The sequence below is a fragment of the Microcaecilia unicolor genome, chromosome 5 (assembly GCF_901765095.1).
Source record: "Microcaecilia unicolor chromosome 5, aMicUni1.1, whole genome shotgun sequence".
NCBI classification, from domain to species: domain Eukaryota; kingdom Metazoa; phylum Chordata; class Amphibia; order Gymnophiona; family Siphonopidae; genus Microcaecilia; species Microcaecilia unicolor.
The window spans coordinates 256,134,584-256,162,174 of NC_044035.1; the positions used below are offsets into that span (position 1 = coordinate 256,134,584).

At 42.1% G+C, this 27,591-nt stretch overlaps 1 protein-coding gene across 2 annotated transcripts in view; it reads right to left on the reverse strand.

Moving 5' to 3' along the window:
* Positions 1–1,755: 1,755 nt before the first annotated feature.
* Positions 1,756–27,591, reverse strand: part of WDR3 (WD repeat domain 3) — a 120,676-nt gene continuing 94,840 nt past the window's right edge. For both annotated transcript variants that reach the window (XM_030204016.1, XM_030204015.1), the window contains exons 21-28: positions 21,733–21,783; positions 19,740–19,805; positions 18,038–18,130; positions 15,810–15,857; positions 11,143–11,186; positions 5,780–5,908; positions 3,705–3,798; positions 1,756–2,257 (exon numbers count right to left, since the gene is read on the reverse strand). In XM_030204016.1, coding sequence (XP_030059876.1) covers positions 2,102–2,257; positions 3,705–3,798; positions 5,780–5,908; positions 11,143–11,186; positions 15,810–15,857; positions 18,038–18,130; positions 19,740–19,805; positions 21,733–21,783 — 681 coding nt within the window. In that variant the 3' untranslated portion in view covers positions 1,756–2,101. The remainder of the gene's footprint in view (positions 2,258–3,704; positions 3,799–5,779; positions 5,909–11,142; positions 11,187–15,809; positions 15,858–18,037; positions 18,131–19,739; positions 19,806–21,732; positions 21,784–27,591) is intronic.

The window sequence follows — 27,591 nt, forward strand, 5'->3', positions numbered from 1 at the left end:
TTCAGGCACCATGTGGCTCAGATACAACAAGAGCCATGCAGTACCAGAAGAAAACATAACAGCTGTCCTGTACTTGAATGTAACTCACCTTGAGCTACTACTGAAAAAGGTGTGAGCAAAATGGGAAAAAAACAAACAGTTGCAAGCCTCCAGAGAAAGTGGCGGAGAGTGTGTATTGGGAAGGAGAAGCAGAAAGCTGCACTTAGGATTAACTGGGGCAGCCAATGGCCCCCAGATCTTACCAGGAAGAACAGTCACAAATCAAAGAGACCAAGCACCAGAGAACTGTTGTTATACTGACAAAGAATAAACAGCAGTGCATTTGTGGCATTAACAAATTCCCAAAAATGTTCTGTTACAGCCTAGATATTTGGGATAGTTCCCAAAATGTTTACTACAACAGTACAAACGCACTGAAGCTTGTTCTAAGCCTACGTATGACAACTGGAAGTGGCTGGCTTTTGAGAAAAGACAATTTGTTGTGCATTGTATCTCACACAACAAAGCACATCATTATGATGTGCCATGCAACGTCATCACCCACTTGTGGTACAGACTTAAAAATACTTGTTGTAGGTAAGTAACTTCATTTGATTTAAAAGTTTTCATAGCAAACATGTTATGTAATGGCTTTTTTTCTAAACCTCACCTAAGAGTACAACTTTGAATAAAGTAGCATCTAAATCTTAAATATGGGAAGAGAAAAATATAAGATTTGAGTGGTCAACTTAAGTATCCAAGGAATTGGTTTAAGATAATCTATGAATACTACCATGCAATATTTTACTGCATTCTGAAATTCACTAGGAAAGTGTTACCTTCTGCTAAGTCCTAGTTTATCCCTTACCTTCTAAATCTCTTTGTAGGTAATGTGTAAACAAGTTAGACTATTCTAACCCTACATTTATGCATAATTTTATTATATTTCATTGCTTCACTTATAATTTTCAAAAGGCAAAAGTGAGGAAGATTCGGCAACTCCAGCATTGGGGGAACACAGAAGTCTGTCCTGTATTGGGGGAGGGTGGGGAGAGAGTGGCCTGGCGCAGCAGGTAGCACAAAAGCCGCCACAAGCTGTGCTACTTGCTGCACCAGGCCACTCTCTCCCCCCTCCCCTAATACAGGACAGATAAGGTCTGTGTCCCACAAATGTCAAAAGACAGGTGAAGCTTCGGCAAATCCAGTGTTGTAGATCACTTTATTGTCATGTGATGCGAGTGAGGGTGCTGTACAGCTCGGGGAGGGGTGGGGGGGGGGGGGGAGGTAAAACATCTTGACTAATAAGTTGAATACTGTCAGCAATACTTGGGGATTATCTATATGGTTAAAACAAAGATGCCCATCATGTTTGGCTGCCTATATGGAGTGGAGGAGTAACCTAGTGGTTAGTGCAGTGGACTTTGATCCTGGGGAACTGAGTTCGATTCCCACTGCAGCTCCTTGTGACTCTGGGCAAGTCACTTTGAATGTAGTTGCAATAACCTCAGAGAGGCGGTACATCAAGTCCCATTTCCCTTTCCCCTATATGGTTGGCATGGTGGAGATTTGGCAACCAATGCTTAAACGTGGGTGGCTGGGGCCTGCACAAAGTAGTAGGTGTGGCTCTGGCCACCTTGTTGGGCAGACTGGATGGACCGTGTGGGTCTTTTTCTGCTGTTATTTACTGTGTTATATGAATTCTACTTTCCAATGTTTATTCAATATTTAGATGGGCATACTAGTTAATCAAGACAATCATCTGACAACATATTTATGGACAATAATTAATTTTACTGCAGTATAAAAAGACATAGTACAAGAGTGAACTTGGCAGGGCTTTAAATCAGCTGATAATCCCAAACATATCTACAATAAAGTGAGTTTTTTTAAATACTTTTGTTTCTATTTAAGCTCATATTCCATCTTTCTTCCCAAGTCAAATTCTGAGGGAATGCTAAAAACTTTAGTATGGGTAAATCAATGGTTGCTTCTTTTATCATTAACAAGAGACAGATTCTACTCGATTCTTCCAGTTTTCCTCAATATGTAAAATAGCAAATCTGAGCAATGGCACTTTCAAATATGACCTCAAAAAAACCCTGTTATTTATCTGGTAGAAAGCCTAAACAACAGCAAGGATAAGTTTCTCATGCTTTTTTCTCTTCCTTCTCTTCTCTTCGAACTTGGCTGTAGCATCAGCAAAAAAAGTTACTTCTTCCTTGGCCTCTATTTCTCTCTTAAGAAACTGGAGACCAGCCATGTTAAACCCCAGACCGTCCTAAATATAAAACACAAGGAACAGCAAATGTGAAGTCATGCTAAACAAAGCCATTTACTTTGGACTTGTTTCTGTAGAGGTACAGTTGTTCGTTATCATTCACTGCTACAGATCTGAGACTTGTGGTACAAGGGCTAGTGTTGTCGTGGTTGGACTACTGCACTGCCCTATATCTTGGAATATCACCACCGAGACTTAGAGCTTTGCAGATGGTTCAAAATGCGGCAGCATGATTGATAGCTGGGGTGGATAAGTTTGTTCATGTCTGACCATTTCTTGCACTGGTTACCTGTTCTCCAGCGGATACAGTATAAGGTCCTGACACTAATGCATTGCACTTTGTATGTGGTTGCTCCTGCCTACTTTCAGGAAGATTTGAAGGTATACCATCCTACCAGATCTTTCAGAGTTAAACAATGCAATTGTCACTGGATCCAATTATGCACACTATGCAGAAACAAGGTCTTCATGGTTTACAGTGGCTGGTATACAGCTATGGAACACACTCAAAGGCCACTTAAGTTTATGTAGTGATGTATCTCAATTTAAGAGGCAGCTTAAAACACAGCTTTTTGTAGCAGCATTCTATTGAGTAGTGACAAAGTACCTCATGAAAGACTCCAGAGGAAATTGGAGAGTCATGGGATAGGAGGTAGTGTTCTATTGTGGATTAAAAACTGGTTAAAAGATAGAAGACAGAGAGTGGGGTTAAATGGTCATTATTCTCAATGGAGAAAGGTAGATTCTGTGTAAGTTTGTTCTTTTTTTCAACTGTAGGTGTTCTGATGTTGTAGAATATTTGCAGTGCTGATTTTCATAGATGGGTTTGTGCAGTTTGAGTGTATTTGCAAGATTTTGTGTTACTGCTCAGTGTCTAGTAGTGGAGGGATTTTCTGCTGCTCTCACTGATGTGATACCAGGGTTTGAACAGAATGTTTTGTAGTTATGCTTCTGCTCTGTACCTGTTGCTGGGAGTTTTATTAGTTGATTTGAGAATGTTCTATGTGAATGAATATTTATACTTAATGAGGGCAATTCTATAGCTGGACATCACAATTTTTGTGTGCCAATGCTGCACTATGAGCGCCAATTCTATAAAATAATCAGTGTTCCAAGATGCCATTAGAGACTAGTAGCCTAAGTCAGCATTGATGTGCCTAAATGTAGGTGTGAAGTGTTACGCCAGGTGCATGGCAGGCATAACTATTCATGCTTAAATATGACACTTAGTTGAACTTTTCACTTGTTAGTAAATGTAAGCAAAAAGATCAACTGATATTGTGGATAAATTATTATTTTAAACAAAATGCCCTTCACCACTCCTCAACTTCAGCCTGTATTACAGCTGTACCAGATATTTTTCTAGTGCATCCATATAATTCCCTCTTAATTATATCTATCTATACACACACACACAAAGTCAGAATGTTTCAGAGAAGATACTAACCCTAACGTGGGTGACTCTGGAGATAGTGCTGTTCTTCAGACTCTCAATAACTGACAGCATCAGCTGATTGCTAGTGATCTGGCCAAAGTGAATCCTACAAGCATCAAAGAAGGAAAAGTTACCACATTTCCAAAGGTCCTTTCAGCATACTTAAGTGTTTTACTTGCAAGCCAGTACACACCAATCATTGTCAGTCTCTTATTTGGATTTTTTTAATCCTACCTTTCCAGATAGATTGTAAGCTGCACTGAGCATTAAGAGGCCAGTGTAACAAGTTTCTTTATGCTTAGTGCACCTTTTTATTCACATTTTAATGCACCTTTTTTTTCCAAGTTAAAACTTACTTGAGATGTGTTAAAACGGCTGCACTGCCATGAGAATCCCATTTAAATGAAAGGATTACTTATAACTCCCCAGTGCAGGAAGGACCCTGAAGGCTTAAGTCATGATTTGTTAATGCCTGAAGTTTAATTCCCAGATTAGAGGCAAAGTGAAGTTAATTCACAGTTCTGGAGCTAGGGTTAGTCTATGGTGCTGAGGCTGCATGGTCCCAGACCTGAGGATCCTGGTCTCTTGGATGGATACTGCACCTGGGAACTGCAGGCAAGGGACCATGCTGATACAGAAACACAAATTTAACAGTAGCCCAAGAATAGATGGGCAGCAGGTGTACATTAGTGGCTTAGAAGTCCCAGGCTAGACCAGGGAGCCTCTGATTGCATTAATTCAACTTCCACCTCCAACCACTGAATTTAAAAACAGTATTAAAATTGGAGACTTTACTATCACTTTTAGCCCGTCTTCCAATATAAAAAATATGTACTAAGCTTAGATGGTCTTTTACTAATTATTAGCACATTGTTTCTTCCACAAAGCCCATTTTATTCCTATGGGTCCTACAACAGATAACATGTGCTAATCAGTGTACCATCTTTCCCGTGTATTTATGCTTATTTTCTTATTAGTGAGCTTTTTCTTTAAAACTTACAATGCATTTACATACTAGGGATTTAGATTTAGCGTGTGCCTTTTCAACAGTAGTTCAATGTGAGTCATATACAGGTACATTTGGTAGTTTCCTGTGCTCTGAGGGCTTACAATCTAATCCCCCTGTTTGCTGAACGACAATGCCAACACAGCCCATTCAAAGTGAATGAGCTGCGTCGGCATTAGCGCACGACAGCCGCTAATGCGGCTTAGTAAACAGGGGGGTAAGTTTGTACCTGAAGAAATGGAAGGTTAAATGACTTGTCCGATATCACAAGGAGTGGCAGCAGCAGATGGATTTTAACCCTGGCTTCCCTGGTTCTCAGCCCACTGCTGTAACCATTAGGCTTTCTCCACTGCATGCTTTTTTTTTTTTTTTTAAGTTTTATTTATTCAAAGGTAAGACAATGCAATGTAATAAAACAGCAAAATACTAGAACTTATACATCCTATACATGCTTACCATATAAATTCAACAATATAGAGTACCCCATCCCCAAACAACGTTACATATACAGCAGGTCAGGTCATGAGTCACCTATAGAAGGCCAAAGAAGGAAGGGGTAGTAAAAGCACTGTGCTCTACTATTTGATTTCTATATTAGATGGCCCCTGGTACATGAGGCAATCGAAGGTAACATGAGTCAACAAAAGACTGGAATTTAAAATCTGGATTCCCTGGTTCTCATCCCACTGCCCCAAGGATTAGACCACTCCTCACTGCTTCAGTTTGGAACATAGCTTTATAGCACCTGTTCAACAACAGCCAACCTTGTGGTCAAGGTTTCTAGCAGAGCTGAGTTTTAAAAGGGTTTAAATAAGTTTCTAAATATCAGATCTATTAATTATTAATGAGACCAATTTGAGGATCACTGCCTTTTACTTCTGGAAAGATCAACAGGATAAGGATCGCTCCATTTGGATCTTGCAGGTGTTGGCCTGCATTGGCAAGTATCAAAGACAGGATGCTGGGTTTTGTAAATTGGTTTGAGTCAGCCTGGCACTTAGGTTCTTAAAGGGAAATAGTATTCCATAAAGCTAAGGTTTGAAGGGAAAGTTGGGGCTGGAAAAGCAGTAGAAAAGATTACCTGAGTATGAAAAAGAGGCAACGGCAGATAAGTTCCACATCCAAACCATTTTGAATATATTCATTAAAGAGGGTGAGCAGATCTGGAACATAAGAGAATGGGAGCACCAGAAGAGACTCTTCTAACTCACTAGTACAGAAACAAGGAAACAAACAGTTAGAATTTCACCGTAGAACAACACAGTTTAAAAGGTCAAAACTTGAGGGTAAGTAGACTAGTTTTTATGTATTTTCAAAGCTAGCCATGCTCATGGGCTCTGTACAGTGTGATTATCATATGCAAGGACTATCTTCTCTTTTCACTTCCAAATATTTTATTTCTTTCAATTTATAAAGAACTGTAAACATGAAAAACACTATAAGAAACTTGTGTGTGTGCTGTAAATGCCACCTCTCAAGGTCTTTCTCTCTTGCCTTACTGGCCACATATACAACTTCTTAGTTTTGCTTAAAGTTCCTTCAGCCTTATAAAGATAAATATCACTGTGCACCCACTGAATGTAATGGTATTACTTGACTTTAAAATATTTTAGTTACCATAAATATTGCAGGCACTTCTGACCAGACGAAACTCACCAAAAAAAAATGTTTTGGAAGTTGAAACAACACATAATTATACTGGTAATGAGTATTCCCAAGGAAAAGCAGGCCATATTCTCACATGTGGGTGACATCATCCACATCACGCGGTGCAGAGCATAAAAAAGCTAATACTGCTTTTAGAGCATGCGTAGCGTCCCACCGCACATGCACAAGTGCCTTCCTGCCCGCCCTGAGAGCACAGGACCATCAGTCTCTTCTCATCCTTTGTGAGGAGAGGATGTGCTTTCCGCGGCTCCTCATGCAGTCTGGTGCCTTTAATTTTTTCAGGTGCTTTGCCCCTTTTTTTTAATGGAACCGTTGAGCCATTTGATTTGGCCACGGCTGTTCTCCCCTCCATGTCATGGACGGTTCCCCATGGCTTTAAGTACTGTACCTGGTGCAATAAGTGAGAGAACAGAAAGGCAAACATTCCATCAAATCCAACACGGAGGATAAATGCAAATGGCAGACGTAATGAGAAGATACAGTCTATTTAAAATCCAAAGCCTCCCAGATTTACACATCTGTGCCCGACATGGCCATGTTTCGCCTTGAAATGGTTGCGTCAGAGGCTAAATTACCAGCTAGTGGAAAATTACCACGTTTGGTCCATCTGACAACAAGATTAAAAACAATGCTCCTTCCTCTTGGGTGCATTTGTATTTTTCCATCAGCTGGTAATTTAGCCCCTGATGCAGTCATTTCAAGGTGAAACAAGTTTATCTTCTTAGTACGTCTGCCTAGTGCAATAGGACCATCTCTACCAAAGACACTCATTCTTGGTATCTTCAGTGTTTGGGGCCTGACCGTTACCCCTTCTGGCTGTGTTCTGTGTCTTCATATAAAGAAAAGAACCCAGCTGGCCAGAGAGGCTCAACAAGAAAAATATTTTACAGCAAGGTCTGAAACCTCGACGTCAGTGTCGGCATCAATGCTGAAAGTTCTACCGGCATCGGGTGCATTGGTCCATATGGCTGCTAGGCCTGTCTCGAACATTGGGAGTAGGCATGCATGGAGTAGGTCTCCACCTGCCTCGATGCTGACTGCTGTGCAGGGCCCCCGGGATCGGTCAGCATCAGACTCAACCCTGAGGAAATGTGAGGATTTAATGTTGTCCATCAAGGAGTGTCAATGACCAACATCGGGCGAAGGCCAAGAAAGCATCGGCATCAATCCCCCTCGACATACGGTACCAGGAGCTCTGGGGCACCAAGGGAATTCCCAGTCCCCTCCCTAAGAAGTGTTGGTGCCGGGAGGACCGCTCCTCCATTCATACAAGAGATGCCAATGCACAGGTCTCTATGCAGCCTGAACCTAGCCCCCTTTTCAACCCTGGCAGTTCAGCAGCCTGTCTCTGACCCGATGCCCCAGCCTTTCCCAATGGCCTTTCTAGATGAGCACATCCAGGTCATGCTCCATGAGCACTTGGCGAGGTTTTTACAATACAGTGCAAAGGAATCTGGGCTGCTTGCGCCTGCCATGCCTCTAGCTATGGCCCAGCCAGGCCCCCAGCCTGCGGTGAGGTCTCCGACACCGGTGTCACATGCGGCTCTAGTGTCAACAGCCACCCGTACTGGAACCCCTCGACATCGGTGGAGGAAGCTTCACCGGAGTCAAGGGTGGAGCCGATACCTCAACGCCCATCTCGAGGACGTGGTTCCTCTATCAAGGCAGGTTCGGACTTGGCCCTCCCATGAGGGGTTCTTCACGGATACTGATGAGGAGTGCTCATGGGAGTCTAATGAGGATCCACAGTACTTCTTGGAGGAGGAGATCTATGGTATTCCATCAGAACCCTCCCCTCCTGAGGAAAGAAGAAAATCTCCACCTTTCCTTTCCATCAGTTGTAAGGGAAATGGAGGCTGCCATTCTGATTCATTTAGAGACGGAGGACGAGCCCAGGGCTAAGATGTTCAAGGTCCTGGACTACGATTCCCCTCCTAGAGAGGCTGTGATGGTTCCATTTCACAAGATCCTATGGGATGTTCAGGTGAAGAACTGGAAGTCCCCTCTGTCGGTCCCTGTCCTGCCCAAAAAGATAGACAACCTTGGCTGACTTCTAATATCCGCTACCTACGTTCCTGTACCCGCTCCGCCGAACGCCTCTGGCGGAAATCTCGGGCCCTTGCTGATTTCTTAAACTTTAAGTTCATGCTGACCTCCTTCCAATCTGCTCTTTTACGAGCCAAACAGGATTATTATATCCAACTGACCAACTCTCTTGGCTCTAATCCTCGACTTCTCTTCACCACATTGAACTCTCTCCTCAAGGTGCCCCCTCCCCCAACTCCCCCTTCATTATCACCTCAGACCCTTGCTGAATTCTTTCACAACAAGGTTCAAAAGATAAACCTTGCTTTCTCTACCTCACCACCTCTCCCTCCACTAGTCCATTCCCCTCTCTCTCCTTCCCCTCATTCCCTTTCCTCCTTTCCTGAAGTTACTATTGAGGAAACTACACTTCTCCTTTCTTTCTCAAAATGTACCACCTGTTCCTCTGATCCCATTCCCACCCACCTTCTTAATGCCATCTCTCCTGCTCTTATTCCTTTTATCTGTCACATTCTCAAGCTCTCACTTTCCACTGCGACTGTCCCTGCTGCCTTTAAACATGCTGTGGTCACACCTCTCCTTAAGAAGCCTTCACTCGACCCTACTTGTCCCTCTAATTACCGACCCATCTCCCTCCTTCCTTTTCTCTCCAAATTACTTGAGCGTGCTGTTCACCGCCGCTGCCTTGATTTTCTCTCCTCACATGCTATTCTTGACCCACTACAATCTGGTTTTCGCCCTCTCCACTCAACCGAAACTGCGCTTACTAAAGTCTCCAATGACCTATTACTGGCTAAATCCAGAGGTCAATATTCCATCCTCATTCTTCTTGATCTTTCCGCTGCTTTTGACACTGTCGATCACAGCATACTTCTCGATACCCTGTCCTCACTTGGATTCCAGGGCTCTGTCCTTTCCTGGTTCTCTTCCTACCTCTCCCTCCACACCTTTAGTGTTCACTCTGGTGGATCCTCTTCTACTTCTATCCCTCTGCCTGTCGGCGTACCTCAGGGTTCTGTTCTTGGTCCCCTCCTCTTTTCTATCTACACTTCTTCCCTTGGTTCATTAATCTCATCCCATGGCTTTTCCTACCATCTCTATGCTGATGACTCCCAAATCTACCTTTCTACCCCTGAGATCTCACTTTGCATCCAAACCAAAGTTTCAGCGTGCTTGTCTGACATTGCTGTCTGGATATCTCAACGCCACCTGAAATTAAATATGACCAAAACTGAGCTTCTCATTTTCCCCCCCAAACCCACCTCCCCGCTCCCCCCGTTTTCTATTTCTGTTGATGGCTCTCTCATTCTCCCTGTCTCCTCAGCTCGAAACCTTGGGGTCATCTTTGACTCTTCTCTCTCCTTCTCTGCTCATATCCAGCAGATTGCCAAGACCTGTCGTTTCTTTCTTTTCAACATCCGTAAAATCCGCCCCTTTCTTTCCGAGCACTCTACCAAAACCCTCATCCACACCCTTGTCACCTCTTGTTTAGACTACTGCAATCTGCTTCTTGCTGGCCTCCCACTTAGTCACCTCTCCCCTCTCCAGTCGGTTCAAAACTCTGCTGCCCGTCTCGTCTTCCGCCAGGGTCGCTTTACTCACACTACCCCTCTCCTCAAGACCCTTCACTGGCTCCCTATCCGTTTTCGCATCCTGTTCAAACTTCTTCTACTAACCTATAAATGTACTCACTCTGCTGCTCTCCAGTATCTCTCCACACTCGTCCTTCTCTACACCCTTTCCCGTGCACTCCGCTCCATGGATAAATCCTTATCTGTTCCCTTCTCCACTACTGCCAACTCCAGACTTCGCGCCTTCTGTCTCGCTGCACCCTTGTCAACACCACTCCAATATGGCTCTGCACAGCTCTTGGAAAATTTGCTGTGCCTACAACTCATGCTTTGTTCTTAAGGACTGGTTTACCCAACCTCTCAAAAACACCACAGAGGGGTAGCAGTGGGGGCCTCTGGATGACAGTGTGAATAAGAGCGTGAGGTGGGCAGAAAATGATTGATGAGGATGTACAAAAAATAGTTCACAGGTTTAAGAATTCTTCTAATGAGGGAAGAGGGGAAAAAAAGTTTGTCAACTACTGGTTTACCCTAATCTATTTTTCATTTGTTTCTTGTAGATTTATCAGCGTAATGCCTCTGATGAGGACTGACTAGCAATGTCCCAGTTTACTAGGAGGGGCTAATATACTAGGATGGCATGAGCTAAATATATATATATATATATATATATATATATATATATATACTGCCTGAACAAAAGCCAGGAAGATGCCGAGATGTTATTAGGCACATTCCATGAACTGAATGCTAGCCACTCAACATTCAGGCTGTAAGGACTGGGGGGAGCTGATGCTGGGAGGTAACCAGTTTTCCTGACTCTGGCCAACCCCCTGCCACACAATTCACACAGGACAAGAAAACAGATCTCTCTTGGCCAATAAGCTATGAATATAGCTCCCCAGCTATGAATTTAGTTCCCCAATTCATTAAGTGTTCACAGAGTCTCTGCTACTAGAGGAATCAGAGGATATACATACAGATCTTCCTCTCAATCTAAGAGGAAGGCCACAAATTATCAACTGAATTAGTGATATTGTTTTTTTGTTTGTTTAATTAGTACTGCTGCTCTAAGTACCTAATCTGATAGTACATTATCATCCTATTATGCTGAATACTGAGGGGAATTGTGAGACACCACTTAGCTTCATTAACCCACCTAGATTTAACTTTCTTGAAAACCTCCAACACGTAAGCTGATGGCTGTAAAGAAAAATAAAGAACTGAAGACATCTGCTGTTAGAACATAAAAGGATTCATTTTGACAATTATTCTGCAGTACACCAATGACTGGGTTTATTAATATAGTAACAGAATATGATATGTCTGTTAAAATACAAATAAGCTTTTATAATTCACCATTTTTGTCCATATATACAACACTCAAATTAAAAAAGAAAGCAATACATGTTTTGTGTATATAACTTTATAGCCCACCTAGATTTGTAGATGGTGCAGGAAATAAATTAATAAATTCCCTTTTTAGAGCCCTTTCGTACTTGGTTCTTAACATCTTTCTAGTGTAAATAGGAGATATATAGCACTGTCTCTTTAACAGGCAGACAATGAAGAGAACGGAGATTTGCTTATCTCTAAAATGTGTTGCTCCAAGGACAGTAGGTTTAGTCCTCAAGTCTGGCTGTTGTCATTAGATGGAGCCTGGTTCAACTCTCTGAACTACCACAGTTGTCCAGTGTTTTGTAATATATATATATTTTTTTTGTTACATTTGTACCCCGCACTTTCCCACTCATGGCAGGTTCAATGCGGCTTACATGGGGCAATGGAGGGTTAAGTGACTTGCCCAGAGTCACAAGGAGCTGCCTGTGCCTGAAGTGGGAATTGAACTCAGTTCCTCAGTTCCCCAGGACCAAAGTCCACCACCCTAACCACTAGGCCACTCCTCCACTCCATGCACGGCCACCTCAGAAACACAACTTTAAATTAAGAGAAGCCAACTCCTAGGGGAGGGAGGGCTTCATGAGGACTAATATCCTGTTGACCTTGAAGAACTCCTGTTAAAGGAAAACCACTTTACTTTTTCTGAGGATAAGCAAGATATGTGGTCTTTACAGCAAGAATTCCCTAGCTACAGGGTGTATTTAACAAAAAAAGGTGAAAAAGAGCAAACCTAGAATGTCAACAGGCAACAAACTTTTATTTATTTTTTAACCTGGAAAGAATAAAAACTGGCCCTAAGGGAGATGGGGTTTGATTCTAAATCTCAAAAAGGATTCCATAGGTCAAATTGACCAAAGTGTTGCATAGGTAACATGATGCGAATGTGTTAACGTAAGTCCACATCGCAGCTTCACAGATCTCTTCCACTGAAGCTGATGTCTGGTGAACTAAGGCCACCACCATGGTTCTCTGCCATGCCTCTCCAGAGTCAAGTCCACCTAAGCCAGTGCTTTCCAATCTTGTATTGCCTTGACATTGCCATAAGTTCTAAGACTGGATGAACCTCCCTCAGCATCCATGTTGATGCAATGAACTAAGCCAGATGGCAGTTTGGCATATCCTGGATCTTCCTATCCAACTCCTTGAAGACTGGCGATGCTAATACTGGATGGGGTGCATAAGGAAAGGTGACATCCTCCTGGGTGACTTAAGGCATATCAGTGGTTGGGCTATCAGTACGCTGGATCTTGATGCTTTCCCAGCATCTGGTACAGCTCTAGGGCCCTTGGGGGTTGATGGCTCTGAATCAAATGCACTTAGGCTACATTTGGTTAAGCTGGAAAAGCCTCTCCTGCTTCAAAGTCATTAAAAAACCTAGGCCTTATTGTCTGACAGGTGGTACAGCTAAAGATGTTGTGATCAGGCCTGAGGCATGACTGACAGGATGAGTAACTGATATTGTCCTGCTGCACAACTGTTAGAGTGTTTTAGATTACTGAGACATCAAGCAAAAAACAACCACAGTGAACTTAAAATGAACTACGTTTATGGTTTTCAACAATTTTAACTGAATGAATAAAGAAATTACAGCTTGAATAAGAAATAGTGAGTCATTCGATTTTAGTTTTGTGCAAACCAACCCCCTCCCACCCTCACCTGTCATTATTAGTGTACAATGATTAAAGTGGACAGAGCGAAAAGCGTCAGCACTAACAATAACACAGTGATATCACTCAACCAACTTGTCTTCGTAAGTATCCAACACTTTTTGCATACGAGCCTGAGCTTCTTCCACCTTCCACCATTTTGTCTTCCAGCTCTCCAGTGCGGCAGCAGTAGTTTGCTAATTCTGCAGCAATACGATCTACATTACTTTGAAGTTGTTCTAACTTTGAGTCTATGGGGCTCAGCCAAGTGTCCAAAACATGTTCCATTGCTCCAATTACTTCCGTCATTACTTTGGCTACCCATGCGGAGCCGACAGAGTTGGGTGGACTAGCAGGCGCAGCTATCTTGCTCCCCGTAATTTCTGTTTCTCTTTCCGGAGATTTTTCGTCACCATTAGTTGTTAATAATCACCAATTCCTTAATTCTCGTCCCTCAGAGACTCCTACAAATCAGGATCAGTCCGCAAACCGAGGTTTGCTATGTAAAAATTAGAGGTTTTATGGAGAGATGGCAGGAGCAGAAGAACTAGCTGCCGCTCCTGATCATAGCATCACGTGACCTTCATTGATGCTGCTTTTAACTCCTAACCCTTATTCACTTGTTCAGAACCCTTATTTTATCATCCTCACTTTAATATTCCCTTATCTCGTTTGTCTGTCCTAATTAGATCGTAAGCTCTGTCAAGCAGGGACTGTCTCTTCATGTTCAAGTGTACAGCGCTGCGTACGTCTAGTAGCACTATAGAAATGATAAGTAGTAGTAGTAGTAGTAAATTAGCCAAAGTAATAGAACTTCAACTCCCCTATTTCTATGTACCCTCCCCCCAAAACCTTATAATCCCTACACCCCCCTCCTTCACAATAGAGAAAGCTCAAAAGAATCCCAGGAAAAGCTACCGAGGGTCTGGGTTCTTATGACCCCCCTCACGCTTCACCTGGGACAAAATTATTGATTCCAAACCTGCTCCCCCACCCCCCCCCCCCCCACCTCATGCTTCAATAAGGATAGGGCTGAGGTACAGGTGAAACTAGAAAGGCCACTAACATATAAGTTGTTAAGGAGCAGACTCCCACCCTGTGAGTGGAGGATGCTTAGGTAAGAATCTCAAACCAATAAGAAACGTTGTTTGCAATGAACTGAAGTTTAAAAATGGACTAATCTGCTGGTCAATACAATAGTGCCAAGTGCAACAAATTAACCCATCTAGAACTTTTCTAAACAGGGGAAGGGTGAAACCAGATGGATCTGATAAGAAGAGCAGAGTTTTAACCCAATAAACATGTATCTACTAAAACCACAGGGACTGCCACACAGAGAGGGGCCGGGCAGACCGAACTAAATCACGGTGGAGAGGCACTCCACTTAGCAGAAAAAGCTAAGTGACCGGACCACCTGAAAGAAGGCAATGCCAGCACCCATGCTGTGTTCGGACTGATTTCTGCTGGAAGAGGCTCAATGGGAACTGCAGAGAGCAAAGGATACAAGCTACAATAACGCAGTTGCTCACTGGGAACTGCAGGGAGCAACAAAGACAGGCTACAACAGCGCAGATAGAATCACAAAAGATGCTCTAAATAGAATAAATGGAAACAAACAGGAGACAGTCTACTGCAGAAACAGAACAGACAACCAAACAGCAGCAGTGATCCAAGGAAGGACAAACACTGCAAGAGTTTATCCAAATGTCAACTTTAACAGAAACAGGACCCAACCTGGCCAAGTTTTGGAAAAACCCTCATCAGGTGTCACATAGGTTTCCACAATACATTCACAGATTCAATGCATGTACTGCAATACCTGCGTAGAAAAAGCTCTGGTCCAATTCCAAAAGTCTTTCTATTCTTTAGACTTTTGGTATTGAACCAGAGCTTTTTCTAAGCAGGTATTGCAGTATATGCATTGAATCTGTGAATGTATTGTGGAAACCTAAGTGACCACTGACAAAGGTTTTTCTGAAATTTGGCTAGGTGGGGTCCTGTTTCAATTAAAGTAGACATTTAGATAAACTCTTGCAGTGTTTATCCTTCCTTGGATCACTGCTGCTGTTTAGTTGTCTTAAACAGACTAAAACCAGGACACTCTTGATACGAAAACAAAAACAATACAAAGAGAATGGTATTGAAACACTATGGACTAGATTCACTAAATGGCGTCCAAATTCGGACACTGAAAAAAATCCGCACGGAGCACTACTCTATAAACAGCATTTCCAGTTGCATGCCATTTATATCGCTTAGATCCAATTTCCATGCCAAACTTTGAGCACAATGATTTAAACCAACTGGTGTAAATCCTGGTAGGTAAGTTAGGTGAAGATCCCCGGTATTCAGTAGTATTGTGAGCATCTTTAGTGAATGCCCCTGACTCGCCCATGCCCCTCTCACGGCCATGCCCCTTTTGAGTTGCGCGCTATAAGATTTGTGCACGGATCTTTATAGAATAGCGTTCAGCATGATGTGTGTGCAAATTCAAATTGTTGCCAATTAACATCAATAATTGATTGTTAGCACCTATAACTGGGTGCTAACTGGCTCGTTAGCCAATTTGTTGCATGTGCATCTCATAGCGTGTATTTTTGTGCACCATTTATTGAATCTGGGGGATCGTGCACTGTGGTTGCCTTTAGCCTGAATACACCATTCGCAAATAGTTCTTCTTACAACTTGTGCATTCTACACATTTATATACTCATAGTACCCAAGAAATACACTGGATTAAATAAAAACTAAGTTGAAGTATTTCTAAAATTCCACTTACTGAAAGGTTACCATAAGCCTGGAGGATGGGGTTGATCGAGAAGGGAACCTGCAAAAATAAAGCATACATGATACATACACAATGACATACATGTGCAAATCTGCAACATCAATGAAACTTTACTGCCTCAGTATCAACCCATGCAGTGACGGAAGTGGAGCAATAGCCTCTTTCAAAACCCATTTGTTTATGGCCTACGGCTCTTGACTGGGGTCTGTCTCATTGGTTGCACATTTGGATTTTTCTTTTTAATATTTATGTTTTTATAGTTTTAACTTGGTTGTTTGCTCCCTTTCTTGTTTTAATATGGCGTTCTTTTCCATGACATGTTTTGTGTTTTTAGATTTGAACACCGCTTTGATCTTCCAGCTAGAAAAGGCAGTTTTACAAATACTTAACATAAAAAAATGTATGCATGCTAAAAAATAAGGGCACACTAAGGCCATTTTTGTTTTATCACAAGTTAGTAAAAGAACACCTAAATTAATCACTACATACCATTGTTTCCTCTTCAAGCAATGCTAGTAGTATTGAACAATGCAGGAAGATATAGCAAAATCAAAATCTTTGACATGTACATATTGCACCAACCATCACAGGATCATGAAGCAAAATGCTGTAGACTTTGTATAATGGATCAGTGATGAAAGCTTGACAAATCAGTTTTCCAAGACAAATAAATAAATAAATATATACGCTTCTTTGATATGAATACAAAACAAAGGATGGTTTGTGTTTTTTTCAATGATGTTTATCCTCCTGACAAAAACGGCCATGATTTCTCTTGTCTCAGCTAGGGCGTACAAATTCTTTGGTCGATAGATAAAAAGGCAAATTGTCCATAGGGACTCTATATGGGAAATAAGACATTCAGGTCTGGATGCTCACACTTCCCCCAATATTTGACAAAAGGCTCTTTCGAATGTGGAACATTTCATAAAATATGTATACAAATGGGGGGGGGGGTGTTATTTGCCTGCACATACAGCTGAAGAACATCCATTTTATAAACCCCCATATGCAGAAAAGGGCGGCACCACTCCAGGTTTTACACATTTAAGCAAAAGCTTCCCCCCCCCCCCCCCTCTTTTTCTATTATTATTATTTGAATTGTATAATCCTTTTAACATATTTTCTGCTTTTAATAGTTATTGTAAACCACTCATGCACATTATGGGCGGTATATCAAATTTTTAATAAACTGTAACTGTGTGTGTGCAGCTGCCGATTTCACAACGTACCTGTATATTTCACAACATTTACATGTATATGTGCACATTTTAAAAAGCTGCACATATGAGTCAATTAAGGAGTCGATTGAAATGACTCTTTTTACTGGATTTTTAAAGTGGTGATAAGCCAGCTCAGAGGTTAGCATAATTGCCCCCTGAATCACTGGTAGAAACCCAAGCTGCAAATGATCAGGCTGCTAGCACTAATGCGTGCCTTGGAGGTGTAGAAGCTGGCGAAGAACAGGAGCTACATGTATAAACTTTCAACTGACTCAAACCACACCCCTTTGAAATCTCTGCATCCTGGCCATAAATAGCAGCTTTCTTAAATTGCCCTTTACATGTTTACGCAATCCACATAAGTAACTTGGAGGAGTATTTTCAAAGCACTTAAAGTTCCATAGTAACCTATGGAACTTTATAAGTCTAAGTGCTTTGAAAATGAGCCACATAGTAACACAGCAGATGACGGCAGATAAAGACCTGCACAGTCCATCCAGTCTGCCCAATAAAATAAACTCAAATCATGTGCTGAAATATAACATATGTTCTTGATCTTCTGGGCTCAGACTGTAGACGTCTTCCAGGTACTGGACATATTCCCCAACTACCGAAGCCCACTCCAGTCCATCCAGATGTGTCAAGCCACAATTGGGGGCACAGACCATAGAAGTCTGCGCGGCACTGGCATTCTTTCCCAATTACTGACGTTACCGTCTAAGCATCTGCTCCTGACATTACGCCTAAGTCGACTCCCCTGCAACCTCAGTTCAGGTCCTCTAATTCTACTGCTTCCCCTTCTCTGGAAATGGTATGGTTGCCGTAGCCAGAAGGATACTAGGCTGAGGTAAAATAGGTATAACCAGCATATGAAAAGGCATATGTTGATGCCACTGTACAAGTTGTTGGTGAGGCCCCACTTGGAGCATATGTAAATGCCATGATTTCCATATGTAGATGCTTCTAAAATGATCTCCAAAATGTTTGTTTGCTCACCTCTCTCTCAGCTGCTTTGCAAATTGCTTTGTGTTCCTCTCGTTTTTTAGTCTCTTCTCTGTAGAGTTCGATGGCTTCCATGATCCGCTCAGCCTGACAAGTAATACAAAAAAAAAATTACTTACATAATGTTTACTGTGAAAAAGGCTTTATTGTATCTAAAATTTTCAACTAGACTTAATAATTTATCCATCTACTTGTTGATATAGTCAAGTGCATTTTGTTACTTTTCAATAGTTTATTACTGCCAATACGTTTTATGCACAAACATTGTCCTTAACCAAATTTTTAAGTGGCATAATTACTCCAAAACAACGTCTCTATAGGGGTAATTCTAGAAACAGGATGCTAAAATTTAGATGCCAAGACCATGAGCAAATGACCAGAATACCCACACATATACATAAATGCCAATATTCTAGTTACACACTATTCTATAAAATGGAACCTAGATGCGATGGCACATAGCTTGAAGATAAGTGTACACGAGCAAAGTCTGGATGAAGCATGGGTGGGACACATAGTTATGTGCATAAATTAAAGAATACTGGGACCCTTTTACCAAGCTGTGGCAAAAGGGGGGGCTGCATGTTTTTCATGCACACAGAGGCCCCCCTTTTACAGCAGTGGGTAAAAGGGAAGCCTCTCTTTCCTCCAGGAAATGGTTGTGCAGCAAGTAAAACACTTGCCATGAGGCCATTTCATGTGTGTGTGTGTGTGTGTGGGGGGGAGGTTACAAAGATACATATATTTTTGTAGTGCTGGATATGACGGTGCGCTAGGGATGCGAAGTACAGCCCGGCGGTACTTCCTGTTTAGTGAGCATTAAGCCCACATTGGGCTTATCGTTGTTTAGTAAATGGGGCCCACTATACTTTGCACACTTTTTAGCAACCTAAGTGCAAGCATTTACATCAGCTCTATGACTAGTGAAAGTGGTCGCACCTAAGTTATATGTGCGTATTTCCACCTACTTTCCTTCACAGAATAGGCTCCATGTAAGTGCCTTTTTGGCACCTCAGAACGGATGACCTTTTATAGCATTCTACTCTATTTGCATATGGGTACAAAACCTACTGGTTAGAGTTATTAAAAATGATCTGCTATTGAGATAGACATGGGGAAAGACACTGCTTGTACCTGCAATCAGTAGCATGAATCTTGCTACTATTTGGGATTCTGCCAGATACGCGCGTCTTGGATTGGTCACTCTTGGAAACAAGACACTGGGCTAGATGGATCACTGGTCTGACCCAGTGTGGCTATTCTTATGTAACAGTTCACTTTCCTTCATCTAATTTATTTCATTCATGCTTCCATACAGAGAGCAGAAAATGAGTTGCCCAAAATCAAGAAAATGGTGGCAGTGATGCAAGGAACACTCTCACCTGGTTCAGGAGTAATTTCATTTTTGCAGACTTTTAAAAATCTGTTTTTAATGCAGCTGTTTCTGACTCCTCAGTATAACATGACTGTTTTGAAGCATTAAAAATTATTGTCTATGCTTTTAGATGTATTTTTTTGCATTATACTGATGTACCATGTTCGAACAAGTAACTAGAATTAAATGTAATTAAATAAGAAGTTGTTATCACTTGAATGCGGGAGTTTCAAGCACAAATGCATCCTCCTGCAAGGATGAGACATCAACAGGGTGTAAAGAAGCAGTTAGTCAAGGATCACTCATCACAGATGTACTTACTGCTTTAACGGTTTCAATGGTTTTCTTTCCTGCCAATCCAGACTCTCCTGGGGTCTCACCAGCAACCTAACAAAAAGAACAAGACACTCAAAAGAAAGCAATTCCTCTTGCCACTCATATCTTCCTGTAAAGTAGAGAGTATTTAGAGTATCCCTTCAGCCACTAGCAATTCCTCAAAGAAGAGGAGACTTCATTCTGAACATAATAAGCCCAGTCATGCTTTAAATATGAAAGTCTTTACTACAAATTCTGCCAGGATAGCTGGTATAAAAGGGAGGACGTAATGAACACGGTAACGCTGTAACAAAGCAAGAAAGAGTGTTGATGTCAAGCAAAGCAACAAGCATTGTAAGTACCCGTCAATATTTTTTGCCTTTTCCGATCTTGAAGTTTTTTTGAAGTTAATAGGCTCGTCCCTATCTCTCGTGATCAATTGAGCTTACAAGTTTGTATTGTTTATAAAAATCTCATGCAGTTAAGATATGATGCTAGATTTTTAGTCACTAATGAAGCATGGCCGCGTTTTGGTAAGTTCAGCATTCAAAAATGAGAGACATAAAACCTGGCGCATACAATGGTCTGTGGATATGTTTATGATGTGATAGTGAGGTATCACACTCTAATGTTGAGAATAATTCAGATTAGCTAATTTACAACAGACCGTGATGTGATGCTGCGGGATAAGTACAGCGAATAGGTGAATGCCATGTTCCTTTTGGATAACTAAGAAAATAGGATTGCAATTCTTTTGTAATGTGTACCCTTTAATGAAATAGCGTAAGGAACGTTCTCTTAGTTTGGGGCATTTGATACTCAGCTGGATTTGTTCCTAGTGTAATTATCAATATGATTTTTAATATGGTTTTCATATGTGTTTTATATTTTCCATTTTAGGATGATTTTTAGATTTTTGCTTTAAGGGGTGCATTTTGGTGTTACCCCCTTCCTTAGGTATGTACACATTAGACTTGGAAGTATGCTCTTAAATATTTAAGGAGTTCACAAGAAACTAAAGTGAATGCATGCCACACTATATATCTTGCACTGATTCAGATTTATTTTCTCCACCTCTCCTTATATATGTTTTGACACTCAGTTATTATATTAAATTTTATTTATTTCACATCTGTTTTAATGTTATGATTAAAAGATTGTGTATATTTTTTATATTTATTGTATTGCACATACTATCATGGATGGTTTAACTATGCTTGATGTTATTTTATTCCATATATATATCAATGATTTTAAATATGATTTTATTTTATTCCATATATATGTTAATGATTTTAATATGATGATTTTATGTTTATGTTTTGATTTTATAGTTTTACCCCTGACGCAGCCTGAGGGCGAAATGTGGCCACGTCGGGTATTGTTTTAATAAACGATTTCTTTTTTAGTATAGTCTGCTTTCTTGTTTGTTTATTTAACGTAGTTCATACAATCAGTTGCCAACCTCTATATCTAAAAATTCCTGGCTCATTTTACAAAACTGTGCTACCGATTAGCAGAACGCTGAATGCGAAAAACCCCCATTTGAAAACACATGTGCTTATTTGTTTTCAGCACATGCTAATAAGTAGTGCTACTTTGTAAAAGGAGCCCTCTGTGTCATACTGAATGCATAAATCTGGAGCAGTCTGTCCGACAAGAGAGAATCTTACAAATGCTATGAGACAGACCATTCAGTAAACATCCTTTAAATATGATGTATTGCTAATATGTGCTTAAGCCTAACTTGACAAACGTATGTTCAGGCTGCAAAATAGTGTTTTGCTAGTAATAGTGCTGCATTTTACTCTGAGGTCAGTCCAGGGTGTTTATGCACATTTTACTATTTTTATAAATTTCACTTATTTTGTAAACATGCTCCAGTAGGAATAAGATATGTGGAGTGTGATGGTATTAACAGTTCCGATACGACGTTGGTTTAATCAAAACAAAAATTGATACATCCACTTGTTTTTAGTTACTTTTACTCTGAACTTACCACAGGTTGCTCCCCTTTGGCAACACTTTCCTCATACTCTGCTTCCCTTTGCTGCAAAAAACAGAAGGGAAAATTTTTACAAATTCACTGTTGACAGGTTAGTTAAAAGCCTTTAAGCCAATTATCAGAGGGCTTAGGTACCCAATTTTGGGAATAAAGATCCTAAATTGGAACCTTTGAAAATTTACTAGGGCTGATCTCATAATCTTAGGCTTCCAATTTAGAAACAAGTTCAAGTTTATTCATTCCTTGATATACAGTGAAATCTGTAGCCTTTGTAAGCAGTGTACAAATTTAAAAATGGAAAAGAACTCCATTTATAGACAGGAAAGAGATAGTTAAGGTAATAAAAATAATACAGTGCTTTGATGATGACCAAGTCAGACTCACCTAGACACCCCAAAAAGAATTACCTATTAAAAGCATCATTAAATAAAAACGTTCTCCAAGTGTCTGATTATGGGGTGGAGTAAAAGGCAGGGAAAATACGTTAGAGGCTTAGATTTAGGCCGCAAGAACATACATAAATGCCAGTATGTAACTTATGTACTCACATAAGTTACATACATGCGTAAATGACCATTTTCTGGCTATTTCTTATTCAGTAAATAAGCAGCAAAATTCAATGGTGGGTACTTGCAGACTGAAATTCACATGGGTAAGGCACACATATACACTAACAGTTGCCGCTAGTGATCTGTAACCTGTTGTTAAAATAATCCGTAGAACCTGAAGATTGGAGGGTGGCCAATGTAACGCCATTTTTTAAAAAGGGTTCCAGGGGTGATCCGGGAAATTACAGACCAGTAAGCCTGACTTCAGTACCAGGGGAAACATGGAAACTATCATAAAGACTAAAATTAAGGAACCCACACGTAAACATGGTTTACTGGGACAGAGTCAACATGGTTTCAGCCAACGGAAGTCTTGCCTCACCAAATTGCTTCATTTCTTTGAAGGCATAAATAAATATGTGGATAAAGGTGAATCGGTTGATGTAGTATATCTGGATTTTCAGAAAACATTTGACAAACTTCCTCATGAGAGACTCCTGAGAAAATTAAAAAGTCAAGGGATAGGAGACAATGTCCTTCTGTGGATTAGGAATTGGTTACTGGACAGAAAACAGAGGGTAGGGTTAAATGGTCATTTTTCTCAATGGAGGAGGGTGAATAGTGAAGTGCTGCAGGGATCTGTACTAGGAATGGTGCTATTTATCATATTTATAAATGATCTGGAAAACAGAACTACAAGTGAGGTGATTAAATCTGCAGATGACACAAAGCTATTCAAAGTTGTCAAAACACATGCGGATTGTGGAAAAACTGCAGGAAGACCTTAGTAAACTGGAACACTGGGCATTCAAATGGCAGATGAAATTTAACGTAGACAAACACAAAGTGATGCACAGTGGGAAGAATAATCCGAATCAGTTACCTGATGCTAGGGTCCACCTTAGGAGTCACACTCAAGAAAAAGATCTAGGTATCATTGTAGCCAATACACTGAAATCTTCTTCCCAGTGTGTGGCAGTGGTCAAAAAAGCAAACAGGATGCTAGGAATTATTAGGAAAGTGATGTAAAATAAGACTGAGAATATTATAATGCCTCTATATCGCTCCATGGTGCGACCTCACCTTGAGTATTGTGTTTAATTCTGGTCGCTGTATCTCAACGATATAGTGGAATTAGAAAAAATTCAAAGAAGAGCGACCAAAATGATAAAAGGGATGGAACTCCTCCCATATGAGGAAAGGCTAAAGAGGTTAGGGCTCTTGTTTGGAAAAAAGATGGCTGAGGAGGGATATGATTGAGGTCTATAAAATCCTGAGCGGTTTAGAACTAGATTTTTCACTCTTTCAAAAGTACAAAGACCGGGGGCATTCAATGAAGTCACATGGAAATACTTCTAAAACAAATAAGGGGAAATATTTTTTCACTCAAAGAACAGTTAAGCTCTGGAACTCGCTGCTGGAGGATGTGGTAACAGCAGTAAGCATATCTAGGTTTAAAAAAGGTTGACAAGTTCCTGGAGGAAAAGTCCATAGTCTATTATTGAGACGGATATGGGGGAAACCACTGCTTGCCCCAGGATGGGTAGCATTGAATGTTTCTACCAATTGGGTTTCCGCCAGGTACTTGTGATCTGGACTAGCCACTGTTGGAAGCAGGATACTGGGCTAGAGGGACCATTTGTCTGACCCAGTATGGCTATTCTTATGTTCTTTTTTCAGTAGGTCATGAACCTGCGGAAGACGGAGAGGACCCATATCCAGCTGTCAAATCACGTGCGTGTACCATGGCCTCCATGAGAATTATTCAACACCGGTGCAATACAATCCTTTTCAACAGGCGGCTTACCATGGGCCAAGGAGGGAAGACCTATAGTAGACATGTCTCTGGCCAGGGCTGCAGTTGGGATTGGTCCCCATCGAGTCTGGTTCTTTCCAATGGTTGAAGAACCTGAGTATTTTGGCATTCCTTTTCATCAATATCGAGTGCAGAAGCGGAGAAGCCCATCGGTCTACTATCAGCTGAAACCCCTGGCTGGATAGTTCCCATTCTCCCGGGTCCAAGGAGTGCCTGCTGAGAAAGTCTGCCTCCACTTTCAAGGACCCCATGATGTGAGCTGCCGACAATCAGAGAAGAATTTTTCTCCATCCAACACATGAGGGAGGCCGCCATCGGACTGCAGGTCCCGCCTTGATTGACATAAGCTACTGCCACTGCATTGCAGAGAAAACTTGGACCGGGGCCTCCGCCAGAAAGAGAGTCGCGTAAGGCATTCCGCACTGTCCTGAGCTCCAAGAGAATTATTGATCTAAAACTCCTGTTCCATTCAGGTGGTCTGTGCCAGACAGCACTTGTAATGAGCTCCCCAACCCGACTTGCTGGCGTCCATTGTCACCACCTCACATTGTGTTATCGAAAAGGGAGCTCTGATGGTCAAATTCCTGGGTAACAACCACCACTGCATACTCTGTCTGGTAGCCAGCATCCAAGGAAGATGAAGGTCGTACTTCTGCAACACTGGAGACCAGCGGCCGAGAAGAGATTCCTGTAATAGCCACATGTGAGCCCTTGCCCATGCACTACTGCCCTCATTGACCCCAGAACCTGGACAGACCCAAACCCCGGGCCAGCCTTGACTGAGAAGACTAATCTGTTGAACCAGCTTTGACCTCCTGCACTCCATAAAGAAGATCCTCTCCCATGCTGTGTCAAATAGTATGCCAATACTCCAGCATCTACAATACAGTTAGTCTGCTCTTCTCGAAATTGATCACCCAACCCAATGACTGCAGAAAACAGACAATTTTGCCCGTCACTGCTACGCTGTCCAAATAGGATGACACACAAATGAAGACTGGCTCATTTGTGTGTCATCGAGATATGGGTGAACTCTGATTCCCTGGTGCCGAAGGAAGGACACCACACCACCATAACCTTGGTAAATGTTCTTCGAGCTGTGGCAAAACTGAAGGTCAAAGCCCTGAACTGGAATTGACAGCCCAGTACTACAAAACACACAGACCTCTGATGCGACAGCTATATGGGTATATGCATATATGCCTCCTTGAGACTGAATGCAGTGAGAAATTCTCGATTGAACCGAGGCTATGACTGCTTTTAGCGTTTCCAGGCGAAAGTGGGACACTCAGAAGCAGCAGTTTAGACCTTTAAGATCTAAGACTGGACGAAAGGTGCCTTCCTTCTTTGGGACAATGAAGCAGACGGAGTATCTGCCTTGCCCCTGTTCAGCCTGGGAAACTGAAACAATGTCCTGGAGTGCCAGCAAGAAATCTACGGTGGCCTGAACTTCGACCACCTCAGTTCCCTTTCAGCAAGGAGACTGCAAAAAGAGAGGAGAGACTGGGCAGGTGAACTCCAACTTGTAACCTTTTGTAAGAATATCCAGAACCCACTGGTCTGATGTGATTTTGGCCCACCCTCTCAAAACTCTTGAAGACGCCCGCCCACTGGAGAAAGAGAAGAGTGGATCAGTCTTGTATCATTGTGAAAATCTGGAGGCATTAGGCGCTCTAGCTGACTGAAAAGAAGACTTCTTGTCCACACAAAGGAAGACTGGCATGCCTGAAAGCAGGATGTGTGACCATATTGCTGACAACCAGGCTGGTATCATCTGCTGTCTTGAAATTGAGGGCACCCTGAAGATGGACAATCACAGGATTTCAGCTTATCTTCTGGCAACCGCTGTGGCTTAGTTTCCCCCAGTTCTTTCACCAAGTTACTGAGATCTTCTGCAAATAGCCACTTGCCCCAAAAGGGATTAACTAGATGCGACTTTGATGCTCCATCCGCTGCCCAATGCCGCAACCAGATTTGCTGATGTACAGTGACAGCCAAAGACATACTGCATGCTGTAACCCATAACATAATCATAAACAGCATCCGCCAAGTAGGCCAACTGTGCTTCCAGCTAGGCATTATGGCACCCGACTTGTGTTGACGACTACTGATGCCACTTCAAAGGCTTGTTTCAGCGAGCCTTCTAGCTTCCTATCCTGTAGGTCTTTTAGGGCAATGCCACCTTCCACTAGCAAGGTAATCTTCTTAGTCACCGCCATAACCAGGGAGTCCACCCTGGAGAGCTGCAATTTTATTTTTCTCCTCTGGAACTAACGGGTAGAGGCGAGTCATGGATCTTCCCACTACCAGCCCCATGACCGGTAAGACCCATTCTGTTTCATCAGGTCCTGAATGTCTGGATGCATCGGGAAGGCTTTAAAAGGACTTCCAAGCCCCCTCATGGTCAACAAAGATGTAACTCTTGACGTCGAAGCAGAAGGCTCCTGAATGGAAAGCACTGCCAGTGCCTCAGAATAAGAGTACTGAGCTCCTCTTTATGAAACAACCTCAGTACTTTTGGATCATCTCCCTCCTGTAATGGCTCCTTCAATGATGGCTCCTCTGAACAGACCGAGGCCACATCAGATAAGGATGGAGAAGCACAGACAGTCTCATCTGCCCACTCCTGGAAGTCTAAATGAGATCTCTTAGGAGCCAGAGGGGCAGCAGGGCGAGAAATGGAAGCACCTTGCAGCAAACTCTTAACATCTCTGCTTCACTCAACAGACCTAGTGTAAGAGCAATATGAACTTCAGAGAAAACAAAGATCCTGATGCAGCTGAATACTCTGTTGGGCCCTAAGGTTGTAAAATGGCGGTTGTGCTCTGTAAGTGATCAGACAGAGGCTGCTCCTCATTGTCAGTTGGCCCCGACAAAATGGCACCTGTTCCTGTGCTCTCCTGCATCAAACTGTGCACCGGCCCTGCTGAAGAGCCTGAAGACCCCGACAAATTAAGATTCTGCACCAAATCCAAAGATGTGCTGCCGTCAACCGTTTCCTACACATCCCATGGGATTCCCAGCTTGCACACTCTGCAACATCCCAATGCCAGCCAGCGGGTCCCAGTGTGAACACTGCTTAACTGCCTGTGCAGCAAGCGCCATTCACCCTGTCACAAGCGCTGTACAATGTGTCTCAAATGGTGAGTCAGGATCCCTCCCCATGCACTAAGTAGAACTTGCAGCTCTCCAAGCAGTTCTAAGCCACACTTTAGTCAGACTTAGCACTGCCAGCTGCTCCCCCCCACCCCCAACAAAGCTTACAGTCTCCACAAGTCTTACCATAAATGAGAAAGGCTCAGGGCTGATACTATCCCAAGCTCTCCAGCAACCCTCTTTCCTTTTTAAGGCTGTTCTGCTGGAAAAGGAGAGCTGCTTAGGAAACAGGGGAGAGAGGAAAGACAGGGAGAAGTAAATTTGTGGGGCACCAGAGACAGGGATCTGAAGACATCCAGATATGAATCTGCAGATTCAAGCCACCCACAAAGC